This window comes from Muscardinus avellanarius (assembly GCF_963383645.1).
Source record: "Muscardinus avellanarius genome assembly, chromosome: 21".
Lineage (NCBI taxonomy): Eukaryota > Metazoa > Chordata > Mammalia > Rodentia > Gliridae > Muscardinus > Muscardinus avellanarius.
In genome coordinates, this window is record NC_137807.1 from 13,856,463 (window position 1) to 13,870,910 (window position 14,448).

The window sequence follows — 14,448 nt, forward strand, 5'->3', positions numbered from 1 at the left end:
AAAAGCTTGGTATCAGACAAATGAAACTGTTATGTGAGATTATCATTTTTAATTTTAGATAAATTGCCATAATACTAGATGTCAACTACTAAGCCAAGCATGGGAGGGAGGGATAGGGAGAGAATGGGGTGGGGAATGGGTTGGGGCTGACTGGGAAAAGTGTGCATGTATGTCTACAAAAGTATGTATCCTACTATGATGTATGAATACAGTGCACCAATAAAAAATAAATAAATATAAAATAAAATAAAATAAAGAAAGAATAAGCCGGGTGTGGTGGTGCACGCTCGTAATCCCTGCGCTTGGGAGGCTGAGACAGGAGGATTGTGCAGGTTCGAAGCCAGCCTCAGCTGGCTTAAAAGACCCTGTTTCCAAATAAAATAAAATAGGTCTGAGAGTGTAGCTGGAGGTAGAAGGCCCCTGGGTTCCATCCCAGTACCACCAAAAAACAAAAACAAAAACAAAAAGAAACAAAATAAAGAATAAAAAAAAAATAGGGCTAGAGGTGTAGCTTGGAGGTACACTGGCTTCCATCCTCAATACCACCGAAAAAAACAAACAAAAACTGCTTACTGTATAGATTGAAGGACTTCAGTTAGATAGGGCTTGAAAGCACATATATTTCTGCCATAAGAGAATGGAAACAGTGGAACTTCCTCTTCAGAGATACTTAAGCAAGCGGTTTGTTGTTTTTGTTGTTGTTTGTGGTACTGGGGATTGAACCCAGAGGCATTCTGTCTCAAATTTGTACCCCCAGCCCTATTTTATTTCTTATTTGGAAACATGGTCTCACTAAGTTGTAGAAGACTTCCTTGAATTGCTGAGGCTGGCTTTGAATCTGCAATCCTCCTGTCTCAGCCTCCCAAGTACTGGAATTACAAGCATGCACCACCATGCTTGGCTCAAGCACAGTTTTGGTTTTGGTTTTGGTTTTGGTTTGTGAAACTAGGTAGACTGTATGCATGCTAGGCAAGCACTCTATCACCGAGCTGTATCCCCAGCCCTTAGAGATCTTAAGACAGATTGGCATCTCAATGTTGTGACAAACAGGGTATGTGGCGAGTGAAGAGACCCCTGAAATGGGAGTCACGAGTCCAGATCTGCTTCACAGTGATGTTGGGAAACTCACTTTTACCCGGTCTGGAAGTAATGAGGCAGATCGTCCTCTCCTGCCCTAGAGCTGTCTTTTTTTGTTTGTTTGTTTTTTGTTGTTGTTTATTTTTTGGTAACTGGAGATTGAACCCAGGGGCATTCTACCTCTGAGCTATACCCCAGCAATTTTTTTATTTTTGTGTTACTGGGGATGGAACCCAGGGGCATTCTACCTCTAAGCTATACCCCAGCCCTATTTTTTATTCTTTATTTTGAAACCGGGTCTCATAAGTACCTGAGGATGGCCATGAACCCACAATTCTTCTGTCTCAGCCTCCCAAGTACAGGGATTACAGGCGTATGCTACCATGCCCAGCTTTATTTCTGTTTTGAAACAGGGTCTTGCTAAGTTGCTGAAGCTATCCTGGAACCTGTGACCCTCCTTCTCAGCCTCCCAGCTGGCCTTTTCTTTAAATGGATAGGTATGACACTGAAGGCAGGGAGATGCTGCTTTCCCCATGGGATGGAAGCTCTTGGCATCACCACCCAGATGCTATTCTGAATTCCACTCTCAGCTTCTTTCCAAGCTACTTTCCGCCCTTCATTCTTCATGAAAACTTATCATGTGTATAGTAAGGCATGCAAAACCCTAAATGGATAGTCAAGCTAATTTTTACAAATATGTACGCTTGTGTAACACCGTTCCCCAGGGTCAAAAACATTATCAGCTCCCCATGAGCAGCACCCTGCCACTTGCTCAAAGCACACCTCTAGTCCAACTTCCACCTCTTCTATCTCGATGAAATTTGGGAGCTTTTTATGAGAATTATACTTTATGTGCTTTTTTTGTGTGTGTGATACTGGGGTGGAAACCAGAGGCTTTAGCCTCCGGGCTATCCTCCCAGACCTATTTTATATTTTATTTGGAAACAGGGTCTCACTAAATTGCTGAGAGCCTCACTAAATAGCTGAGGCTGGCTTCGAACCTGCGTGATCCTCCTGTCTCTGCCTTCTAAGTGCAGGGATTACAAGTGTGCGCCGCCACGCCCGGCTACAGTATGTGCTTTTTACATCTGGCTTTTGCTTGTCATGTGTGAAAGTCAGCCGTGTGTGATGTGTACGGGTAACCTGTGAATATGCCTCAATTATTAGCCCATTCTATTTTCATTAGCATTGGACTTTCCTCTCTGTGGCTGTTAGGAATATCCTGTGTGTGTCTTTTGCGCTCATTTTATATTTGGAGGGTGTATCCCTAAGAGTGGAGTTGTTGGGTAATACAATAGGAATATGTTTAACTTTGTTAGAAACTTCCAAAGTGTTTGTCCACTTTCCACTTTCACCAGCAGTGAGTTCTGATCCACATCCTCATCAACATTTGATATTTAAATTTTTTTTTCTTTTGGCGGTACTGGGGTTCCTGGAAGCCCTTCTACCTCCGGGCTATACTCCCAGACCTATTTCATATTTTTATTTGGAAACAGGGTCTTCTAAGCCAGCTGAGGCTGGCTTCGAACCTGTGCAGTCCTCCTGTCTCCGCCTCCCAAGCACGGGGATTACAAGCGTGTACCACCACGTCCGCAGTTCGTGGACAGCCTCAGCTACTTAGTGAGGCCCTTTGCAACTCAGTGAGACCCTGTTTCAAAATACAGAATGAAAAAAATGGGGCTGAGGGTGTAGCTTGGAGGTAGAATACCCCTGGGTTCCATTCCCAGTACTGCCAAATGAAGGAAAGAGGAAGGGAGGGAAGGGAGGAAGGAAGGAAGGAAGGAAGGAAGGAAGGAAGGAAGGAAGGAAGGATAAAAAAAAAATAGGGCTGAGGGGTGTATCTTGGAGGTAGAATGTCCCTGGGTTCCATTCCCAGTACCGCCAAATGAAGGAAGGAAGGAGGGAGGGAAGGAAAGAAGGAAGGAAGGAAGGAAGGAAGGAAGGAAGGAAGGAAGGAAGGAAGGATAAAAAATAGGGATGGGGTGTAGCTGGGAGGTAGAATGCTTCTGGGTTCCATCCCTAATACCACATAAAAAAAGCAAGTAAAAGAATAATAGTATGTATGTATGTGTTGTGTGGTAAGGAAATGGAGCCTTGGCCTGTAGAACTTCCCAGGTCTGGGTCTTGCTGACTGTGTCCCCTGATGCAGTCCAGTCCAGCCCTCCCACCTCTCTGTTTTTCTGTAAGTCAGTGGTGGTGCTGGAAGCAGTCAGGCTCAGGGCACTTCTTGCTAGTTTGGGTTTGGTGAAGCTCTTTAGCATTTTCTCTCTTCCTGAAAGCTGCACCAAAGCCAGCTGGAGCTGCAGGAGGTGCGGCTCTCCTACAGGCAGCTGCAGGTGAAGGTGGAGGAGCTCACGGAGGAGAGGAGTCTGCAGAGCTCTGCTGCCACCAGCACGTCCCTCCTGTCAGAGATTGAACAGAGCATGGAGGCTGAAGAGCTGGAGCAAGAGAGAGAGCAGGTGCCGACATCCCTGTCGCCCGCCCGGAGTGTGTGGTGTCTGGGCTTCTGGGGCCTGTCCTTCTCCCTGGCGCTCTGCTGTCTCCTGCAGAGCCCTAGACCTGCTGGCTGGAGCGAGGTGGGCGGACCTGAACGAAGTCCCTTTCCTGGTCCTCTGCCTCCCACCTGCCTTATCCATTGAGGCTGGAGCAGGGCTCAGGACAGCGTCAGAGGCAGAGCCACGTCCTGCTCCGTCTCACACCATGCTCTTAGGAGAGGCTTGTTGATGAGTGACTAGACTCCTCCCTTGACATGGAGCATTCTAGAACCTTCATGATCTCTCCCTCCCTCCAGCTGGTTTTTCATGCTTCCCTAACCACTCATCCCCTATTATTTCCTGACTCCAACCACAGAAACTGATTGTACGAGAAAGGAGAGCGCTTTCTATGGCAAATGGGAGGGCCGGGGAGCCGGGAAAGTCAGAAAGGGAATCTTGGTAGATGCAGTGGACTCAAAATAAGTATGATCATTTCTTGGGATGGGTGATTTTAACAATCCTTCCAGCACTGTGTCTTCAGTGCCTGTGTTTGGGGTCAGACATGAGACAAAGATGGCCAGGTTTCTCTAGGGGCTGTAATCAAGAATAATTCTTTGTGGCACAGCTGAGACTGCAGCTCTGGGAGGCCTACTGCCAGGTACGCTATCTGTGCTCGCACCTCCGAGGAAACGACAGTGCGGACTCGGCTGTGTCCACCGACTCCTCCATGGACGAGTCGTCGGAGACGTCCTCCGCCAAGGATGTGCCGGCCGGCAGCTTGCGCACCGCCCTCAGCGAGCTCAAGAGGCTGATCCAGAGCATCGTGGATGGGATGGAGCCCACGGTGAGAGGCGATGGGAGGTCGGAGTCGAGTGTGGACACTGAGTAAACCTGGGGCTGGCGTAGGAATGCCTTCCAGATGCCTCGCTTTGTCGGCCAGAGGGCCTGTGCAGGCTCCAAGGTCACCTTCCCGTAGACACTAGGGCACAGTGGAGTCCTTTTCCCCACATGGTCATGTACAGACTCTGGTTGGCCTCAAATGTGAGGACTTCCCTTGGAAACTTAAATAAATACATGTCTAGGCAAGTTGGTACTCTGTAGCCCTCTGCACCTGATAGTGGGGTACGAGTCCAGATGTGGCTGCCTGTGGAGACATCCCGCGACTTCTGGGCAGACCTGGTGTTTCTTTGGCTTTGTAACAGGTTTCTCCCTGACTCGCTGTCCAGTCACATGCTCAGCGCTCTGGCAGCTGTTTCTCTTCAGGTGCCATCCTCCTGTGGAGTAGTTGTCTCCCTGCCCACATTGGGTGAAGGAAGACAGAGGTGGTGCTTCTATCTGCCTGGGCTACCAGGATTGTGGAAGGTGTAGTGTGGAGGCTGGATCACTGTGGAGGCGGGAGCTGTCGTGCTCAAAGCCTGACATACAAGTGAATGTCCTGCTACTGATTGCAGGTTGACGTTCAGCCTCTCCCGATAACCCTTCTTTCTCCCTCCTTCCTTCTCTCCCTGCACTGACCACCTTTGCTTCTTCCCTCCTTCCATTCTCTTCTCCTCTCCATCTCTGTCTCCTCCTTTCGCTATCAGAGCTCCCGGAGAATTGACGATGACTCCTTAGAAGAACAGATAAGGCAGACCAGTGAGGACTCGAGAGCCCTGAGGGAACTCATGGAGGGAGAGAGGGGTAAACTGAGGCAGAGCCTAGAAGAGCTGCAGCAACTCCACAGTCAGGTGAGCACCCCCGCCTTCAGCCCAGTACAGACAGTGTGCCCACTCACTCCCCTTCCCTATGAGAAGCAGCTCTCCTCCATCCAATCCTAGGGAGACTGGGCCTCTTTAGAAGAATCCAGCCCTCCCATGTAGCTCAAAGTAAAACTCGCAGGAATAACAATAGCAGGTCCTCCATTTCCTCCAGGGACATGTCCACAGAGTCCCAGGTCAGCCTGGCTGGTGGACAGCTGGCAGGCACGCTTCCAGGCCACTTGGGGGTGTTTTCTGAGCAGCTTCTGGGCTAGGAAGTTGGCATGCCAAGCAGTTGGTCTCTGTGGAGCTGGTCCCTCTGTAAGTGCCATCACTTCCGCAAGCTCTTCAGCTTTGAGGGAGTTCTTTCTGCCCTTGCTGTTCTCTGCTGTTTCGTTGTGATTTCATCCCTCTTGCAAACGCTGGAGAAAGACATCTACGGTGTGTGATCTAGAAATTTAAAGGATGTAGGCACAGCTCTACCCAGAAACGAGCTTCTAAAGTGTGTCCTAAGAAACAGAGGCTCTTCCTTTGACCATGCTCATGCAGGTGCTGGTTCTGTCGTCCTTGGGTGCAATGGCTAGGGGTAGTGAGCTACTTTCTTTTCTTTTTCTTTTTTTTTTCTTTTTTTTTTTTTTTTTGGTACTGGGTATTAACCCAGGGTCATTCTACCTCCAAGCTATATAACCCCTAGCTTCTTTTTTTAGTTTTTAATTTGAAACAGGGTCTCACTGAACTGCTGAGACTGACTTTGAACCTGTGGTCCTCTTGTCTCAGCTTCCCAAGTACTGGGATTACAGTCTTAAGCCTCCACACCTGGCTAGCAAGCCACATTTTAAACCCTGCCCCCACCAGTCTGCCTGGTCCTTATCCAGACAGTTCTCATTCCTCTGCTGCATGCGGTTTCTGCCGGGTGGAACTGAAGCCTGGCTCTCACTAAAGTTAGTTTTTTGTTGTTGTTTTTGTTTTTTTATTTAACCCATCGGCATTCTACCTCCAGAGCTTCACCCCTAGCCCTTTTTATTTATTTATTTATTTATTTATTTGTTTTGTTTTGTAACAGGGGTCTCACTTGGTTGCTGAGAGAGTCTCACAAAGTAGCTGAGGCTGGTCTCAAACCTGCTATCCTTCTGCCTAGCCTCCCAAGTACTAGGATTATAGGCATGTGCACCAGGCCACTTTCAGTTGTTTTTTTTTTTTTTTTTTTTTTTTTTTTTTTTGGCAGTACTGGGATTGAACCCTGGACATTCTACTTCTGAACTATACCCCCAGCCCTATTTTATATTATTTTAATTTTATTTAATTTTCTTTTTTTCTTTTTTTTTTTCTTTTTTTTTTGGTGGTACTAGGGATGAAACTCTTCTACCACCAGGCTACACTCCCAGACCTATTTTATATTTTATTTGGAAACAGGGTCTCTTAAGCCAGCAAGGCTGGCTTTGATCCTCCTATCTCTGCCTCCCAAGCACGGGGATTACAAGTGTGTGTCACCACACCCAGCCTCCTATTTTATATTTTATATTCTTTATTTTGAAACAGGGTCTCACTAAGTTGCAGAGGGCCTCACTAAGTAGCTGAGGTTGGCTGCAAACCCTTGATCATCCTGTCTCAGCCTCTCAAGTACTGGGATTACCAGTGTGTGCCACCACGCCCGGCTATACTTTCAATTTCTTTATCTGAGCAAACTCCTGTCTTTTTTGAGTCATCTCAATAGTAAAAGCAAAATAGGGCTGGGGGTGGAGCTTAGAGGTAGAATGCCCTGAGTTCAATCCTCAACACCACACACAGAAAAATAAAAATAACCTACATTTAATTTGACTAGTAATTATGTGTTTGAGACAGATCCAAAGTCCAGACCTGCAGACTTGCCCAGCACCCACTCCTGTCTCGGTCACAGGGAGCTGCTCTTCCTGCCCCACGGCCCCTGGGCTGCCTCTGTCTTGAGGGAATGTGGAGCAGCTGCTGGGAGCTGGAGGGGGCTTCAGGACTCACCTGTAGAGCATGAAAGCCAACCGTCCGCCAGGCCTCCTCGGGCACCACCCAGGTTGGAGGGGCGAGTGCTGCCTTGTTGCTGTCCTTTGGAGCCCCGGGCACTGAGGAGAGCGTGTCCTGGAGCATCAGGCTTTGCTCGTCAGGCGCGCTGGCTTCCTCTGAGGGCCTCGGCGCTCCCTCTGCCCTGGCTGCCGTCCTACTTCACACCTGCCTTCTTGCACTGTCCACTTGGGTCACCTGCTCACATAACGGAAGATCCTCCTGAGTAGGACTTGCAGACAGGCCACCAGGCTCCTTCCCGCGTGTCTCCGTCCTGCCACAGAACTGACCGTGCTAGGCTCGAGGTGCCCCCCTTCCCTCCTACCTGCTCACCCTTCCAGTTCCAGAGCAGGTTGCACTTCCCCTTGAAACTACCCTGAGTCCCTTCCTCCATTCCCACCACGAGCCCGCAGAGATGAGCACGAGGCCCCAGTCAGCTGTCTTCTACCAGACCCAGCACAGTGTGCGTCTGGGGCTGGCACTAGAGTCACTGTTAAGAGCAGAGAAGGCCTCAGTGGACGACTTCAAGGGGCCCTCCTTGAAGCTGTTTAATTGTGCCAGCACTTACCTCATGGGGGAAAGATTTGAGGGTATATGTCACCCAAAACCATATATAGATCCATTCTGTGACAGCTGTGGGCAAGCAGGGCTGGCTTGGAGGGGGAGGAAAAGGGAGGGCCTGGGCTGGCCTTCAATTTTATGCAGCTCAGAACTTGGCCGTGGGAAATAGTCAATTTTTTTCTGATTTTTTTTTTTTTTTCGGTACTGGAGTTAGAACCCAAGGACATTCTATCACCCCCAGCCCTGTTTTTAATTCTTGTTTTACAAAACAGGTTCTCACTAAGTATAGGAGGGCCTCATTAAGTAGCTGAGGCTGGCCATGAACCTGTGATTCTCCTATCTCAGCCTCCCTACTACTGGGATTACAAGCATGTACCACCATGCCCAACTTTTTCCCCCCTGATTTCTATGGAAGTATATATATGATTCAAAGAGGACAGACCCCAAGCCAGGTGTGGTGGTACACACTTGTAATCCCAATAGTTAGATTTCTAGCACCCTGTATGGCTCAGCGCTGTGTGTGTGCTGTGGCCTTCTCAGACCCTTTCGCCTGAGCTGCTCCCCCCAGGAAAGCTGCAGCCTTGGGCTGTCTTGAGCGTAACACCCTGTTCCTTGTCAGATCCTCAAAGTGCAAATTCTGTTGCCCGTCCATCGTTACAACAGGTGGTCCTTGTTGGGTGCCCTCTGCTCTCCTCCAGAGTGGCTGTTCCCTGGGCGGGCAGCCCTGTACTTTTGAGGTGAGGCTTCATCTTCAGTCTTAGTCTGGGGGCGTTGCTCAGTTTTATTCTGAATGATTCGATTTGGGCTTTAAAAATCTGAAGAGTATCCTGAAAGGTGACATTCGTCCCCTTGTTGGAGGGAGGCAGACCTGTATGGATTAATCCTTCTTGGAAGTGTCTCGCAGTGTAATACTTAACAAGAAGGCAGGGTCTGATCCTATCAACCTAGAAGAGGTTCCCACCCTTCCACTGCTTAACAAATATTTACTGAAGGCTCTACCAGGCAGGGTTTCTGGTTGCAAAAAGAAATTTGCTTTGCATGGTTTAAGCAGAAAGAGAATAAATGCATTAGAATTAAATCTGATAGCTTTACAGAGCCAACAGGAAGGAATTTGGGAGAGCTCGGTTCTCAGGCAGGAAGAGTCACCCGAAGGGGATGCAGAGCCAGTCTGCTGCCTGGCGAATGATCTCCCTGTGGCCTGGCTGTATTCCCTTTGGGATCTGGGTTCCAGGAAAGAGGGAGTGACTTCCAGTCTAGGCTGTCTGCCCGTGCGAGCACTAAGGGGATCTGGCCGTGGCCGCTGGTGGAGGGCTGAATGCACCTCCAGCTCCTCCCCACTGTGCTTGAGCCCAGCGCGTGCGTCCTTGCTCAGGAGAGCCCGCCCTGGAGCAGGATGGCAGCAGGACCGCGCCTGCACCGCCTGGGGTCCTGGGAAGCACGTGAGGCCGGCAGCAGTGGCACCGTGACACTTGCTCTTCTTTCGGTGTCCTGTTAGGTGACACTGCTGAGTATGGAGATGACCACACTGAAGGAGGAGAGGGATCGGCTCAGAGTGACATCTGAGGACAAAGAGCCACAGGAGCGGCTTCAGAAGGCCATCAAGGACCGGGATGAGGCCATTGCCAAGTAAGTGCGGATGGCTGCCGTAATCATATTTTACTTTACGTGTGTGTGTGTGGTAGCAGGGATGGAACCCAGGGGCATTCTACCTCAGCTATGCCCCAGTCCTATTTTACTTACTTATTTTATTGGGGATCGGGAAGAGAGAGGGTGGGGGAGGGAGGGAGGGAGGGAGGGAGAGAGAGAGAGAGAGAGAGAGAGAGAGAGAGAGAGTGTGTGTGTGTGTGTGTGTGTGTGTGTGTGTGTGTATTTTGCTGAGATTGAACCAGAGCATTCTACCCCCAGACCCCTTTTTTTAAATTTTGAAATAGTTTCACTAAGCTGCTGAAAGCCTTTCTCTAATGCTGAGGCTGACTTCAAATCTTGTGATTCTCCTGTGATTCCACTGGCACAGCTTTTCTATTTCATTTTTAAATTTTGAAACAGGGTCTAAGTTGCAGGGGGCCTATGTTGCTGAGGCTGGCCAGAAACCTGTGATTCTCTCTCAGCCTCCCAAGAACTGGAGTTACAGGCATGCACCACCACGCCTGGCTTATTTTTAAAATAAAATTAAGTACCTAATATTGAGTGTATTCTCCCGTTTAAAAATTAAATCAAGCCAGGCGTGGTGGCGCAGGTTTGTAATCCCCGCGCTTGGGAGGCTGAGACAGGAGGATCGCACAGGTTCAAAGCCAGCCTCAGCTACTTAGTGAGACCCTCTTTCCAAATAAAATATAAAATAGGTCTGGTAGGATAGCCCAAAGGTAGAAAGCCTCTGGGTTCCATCCCCACTACCACCAAAAAAAAAAAAAAAAAACTTAGAAAAATATAATAATAAAATTAAATCATACAGGCAAATGCAAAGGTGAGAGTTCCCATGTTCCACACCCTCACCCCCAGTCCCATTCTTCTCCTCAGGTAGACACGGCAGTTAAAGACTAGGTGTGCTTTTTTTGGCACACCTGTCTCCTGTGCGTGTGTAGGTGTATGTGTAATATAGTTGTGTGGAGCTGGGCATGATGACAATGCCAGTACTTGGGAAGTTAAGACAGGGGGATTACAAGTGCAAATCCAACCCCAGCAGCTTAGGCCCTCAGCAACTTGGCAAGACCCTGTTTCCAAATAAGAAATAAAAACCAGGTGTGCTGGTGCATACTTGTAATTCCAGTACTTGGGAGGCTGACACTGGAGGATTGCAGATGCTTGGCAACTTAGTGAAGCCATCTGCAACTTAGTGAGACCCTGTTTCCAAATAAAAGAATAAAATAGGTCTGTGGATATAGCTCAGAGGTAAAATGTCCCTGGGTTCCAGCGCCAGTATCACTCTCACACACACGTGCAGGGGTTAAATACCCATGGATGACACTCTAAATGTCTTGCTTTTCTTTTCACTTTTATCTAAGAGCTTTCTAGTTTTATCTTAGATTTTTAATTTTGATTTTCATCTGCCTCTATTTTTTAGTTTTTTAAAATTTTTTATTAAGCATACATAGAAAAAGGTGCACAAGAGGAACCTCTGTCTGTCCATCTCGGCTTCATCACTAATCAGCATCCACCCAAACTCTTTGACCTGTGTCCCCGTCACCTCCTCCACCACAACCCAGTGTGTTAAGTCCCAAGATGCTGTGTCACCTCGCCCATGGCTACTTCAGTGGGTCTACCAGAAAGTCTTTCTTCCCTCAGACACAACCACAATACAGTGATTACACAAGAAAAACAGTCTAACAACATCCGCTGTCCCGTGTTCGAGTTCCCCAGTTGTCCTTGGATGTATTCTTATAATTGCTCAGAACTTGGCTTCAAAGTCCACATACTCCATTCAGTTGATACAGGCTGAACATGTGTAACAACTCTTCCTCTTTTTTTTTCCATCTGTATTTATTGAAGAAACAGGATCATTGGTCTCGCAGTTTTTCTACATTCTGGATTTGGTTGCATTTGATAGTGCCATTTAACAGTTTTGCTGTCTCTTTTCTTCCAATGAACCAGAATTTTTTTTTTTTTTTCGGAACTGGAGATTAAACCCATGGGGCATTGTACCTCTGAACTACACCCCCAATCCTGTTTTTTTGGGGTGTGTGTGATACTGGGGTGGGATCCAGGGGCATTGTACATCCAAGCTACACCCCCAGCCCTATTTTTTATTCTTTTTTATATTTGAAACAGGGTCTCACTGAGTTGCAAAGGGCCTCACTAAGTAGCTGAGGCTGTTCACAAACCACGATCCTCCGGTCTCAGCCTCCTGAATGCTGGAATTACAAGTGTGCCCCACCACGCCCAGCCTATATTTTTTATTCTTTATTTTGAAACAGGGTCTCACTACGTTGAGGTGGGCTTAAGTAGCTGAGGCTGGCCATGAACCTATGATCCTCCTGTCTCAGCCTCACAAGTGCTGGGATTACAAAGCATCCTGCCTGGCACCGGGTAATTTTTAAAATACTATTTGGGGCTGGGCATAGTGGCACATGCTTGCAATTCCAGTACTTGGAAGGCTGAGACAGGAGAATCACAGATTTGAAGTCAGCCTTAGTAACTTAAAGAGACTCTTAGTAGCCAGGCATGGTGGCGCACGCTTGTAATCCCAGCACTTGGGAGGTGAGACACGAGGATCGCCCAGGTTCGAAGCCAGCCTCAGCTACTTAGGCTCTCAGCAACTTCGTAAGACCCTGTTTCCAAATAAATTATAAAATAGGTCTGGGAGTATAGCCCAGAGGTAGAAAGCCTCTGGGTTCCACCCCTAGTACCACCAAAAAAAAAGACTTTTAGCAGCTTAGTGAGACCTTGTTTCAAAATAAAAAAAAAATATAATAGGGGTGGGGTTTATCTCAGGTATAATGCCCCTGGGTTAAATCCTCAGTACCACACACAAAAAAATACATAAGTAAATAAATAATTAAAAAGTAAAATAAATTAAAAAAAGGCTGTGGTGTAGCTTGGAAGCAGAATGTTCCCCAGTATTAAAAAAAAAAAAAATACTGCGCCGGGTGTGGTGGCGTACGCTTGTAATCCCCACGCTTGGGAGGCAGAGACAGGAGGATCGCGCAGGTCCGAAGCCAGCCTCATTGGCTTAAGAGACCCTGTTTCCAAGTAAAAAATAGAAAATAGGTCTGGGAGTGTAGCCCGGAGGTAGAAGGGCTTCCAGGAACCCCAGTGCCACCAAAAAAAAAAAAAAAACCAAACTGTTCTGGGTTTTATTTTACAGAAAAGAAATGCATAAATGCATTCTCATATATTAAGAAATGGCAATACATAGACAAAAATTATATTTACATATTCCCCATCTTTCTGTAAATCTTATCTTTGTTGTGAGCTTGGTCACTCCTCTTTACTGAGCATGAGGGTATCAAAGCTACCAAAAATATGTTTGCTTTCAGGGGACTTGGAACACATTAATAATGTTTGCACATTACTCCCTTTTACAAACACTGGCATCCTTTAATTCTCCCAGCCTCAGAAAGAAGTAAAACTTTTTAATCCCAAGTTTATAGGTAAGGAAACTGAGAAGCTTTCCCCAGGGTCACAGCCAGAAGAGACTCACTGCCTCTGTCCTCGGCCTCCTTTATATATTTCAAACTGTGTGTGTGTGTGTGTGTGTGTGTGTGTGTGTGTGTGTGTGTGTGTGTCTGTGTGTCTGTGTCTGTGTGTAGAGTACTAGGAATTGAACCCAGGGGCATTCTATCTCTGAGCTACACCTCCAGTGCTATTTTTTAATTTTTATTTTGAAATGGTCTTGCTGGGTTGTTGAGAGTTTTGCTGCTGCTTGCTGAGACTTCCTATCACGTCATCCGTCAGTCTTAGTTCACTTTAGAAATCGTACTCAGTGAGGCTCACATACCTACCCTTGTGTCTTTGCACCTTGGATTCCCAGCATAATTAGTTAATGGACACTTGTGTGATGAGAAGGAGGTAAAGTTGTTTGATATTATTAGGAGTGAAACAGTAAAATTAAGATGCTAGTTGTGAAAGCCCACTGGAATCAGAAGCAGAGTGAAGCCAGAAGTATAGACTTGTTGGCTTCTTCTCCCTGCAGAAGAGTCTGAACATGAAGACCTTATTCTGACATCGGTGTAGAAGGTGAGAGAGACAGTAGCCAGTGTCAGAGTGCAGAAGAAGAGAAGAAAATTGCAGAGTCTACCTTCCTTTAAAAAAAGGTTAAAAGCTGGGCATTATGCAGACCTGTAATCCCAGTACTTGAGAGGCTGAGACAGGAGGATGGGGCTGGTTCGAAGCCAGCCTCGCTGGCTTAAGAGACCCTGTTTCCACATAAAAAGGTAAAAAAAAAAAAATAGGTGTGGGAGTGTATCCCAGAGGTAGAAGGACTTCCAGGAACCCCAGTACCACAAAAAAAAAAAAGAAAAAAAAAAAAGAATAAAGAATGGGGCTGATGTTGGGTGTGGTGGCGCACACTTCTAATTCCAGTACTTGGGAAGCTGGGACAGGAGGAACACAGGTTCACAGCCATCCTCAGCAATTTGTGAGGCCCTCTGCAACTTAGTACGACCCTGTTTCAAAATAAAGAATAAAGCTGGAAGTGGTGGTACCCTTGTAATCCTAGTACTTGGGAGGCAGAGACAGGAGGATTGCAGGTTCTCAGCCAGCTACTGGGGTACTTAGACCCTCCGCAACTTAAACCCTATTTTGAAATAAGATAAAAGGGGGGCTGCATGTGTAGCCCAGAGATAGAATGCTCCTGGGTTCAATCCCTAGTACCTCAGGAAGGAAAAGGGAGGGAGAAAATAAGAATAAAAATAGAGCCAGGCACGGTGGCACACACTTGTAATCCCGTACTTGGGAGGCTGAGACAGGAGGATCACAGTTTGGGTACAGTCTCAGCTACTGAGTGAGGCCCTCTGCAACTTGTTTCAAAATAAAGAAGTAGGGCTGGGGGTGTAGCTCAGAGGTAGAATGCCTCTGGGTTCCACCCCCAGGACCACACACACACACAAAAAGAATAAAAATAGGACTGGGGT

General features: G+C 47.3%; 1 protein-coding gene across 1 annotated transcript in view; it reads left to right on the forward strand.

Annotated features, from left to right (window-relative positions):
• BICDL1 (BICD family like cargo adaptor 1) overlaps positions 1 to 14,448 on the forward strand; it is a gene marked incomplete at both ends in the record, with an annotated part of 110,534 nt that overhangs the window by 90,519 nt on the left and 5,567 nt on the right. The window contains 4 exons of the mRNA XM_080717773.1: positions 3,357 to 3,536; positions 4,177 to 4,395; positions 5,135 to 5,278; positions 9,375 to 9,505. Coding sequence (XP_080573899.1) covers positions 3,357 to 3,536; positions 4,177 to 4,395; positions 5,135 to 5,278; positions 9,375 to 9,505 — 674 coding nt within the window. The remainder of the gene's footprint in view (positions 1 to 3,356; positions 3,537 to 4,176; positions 4,396 to 5,134; positions 5,279 to 9,374; positions 9,506 to 14,448) is intronic.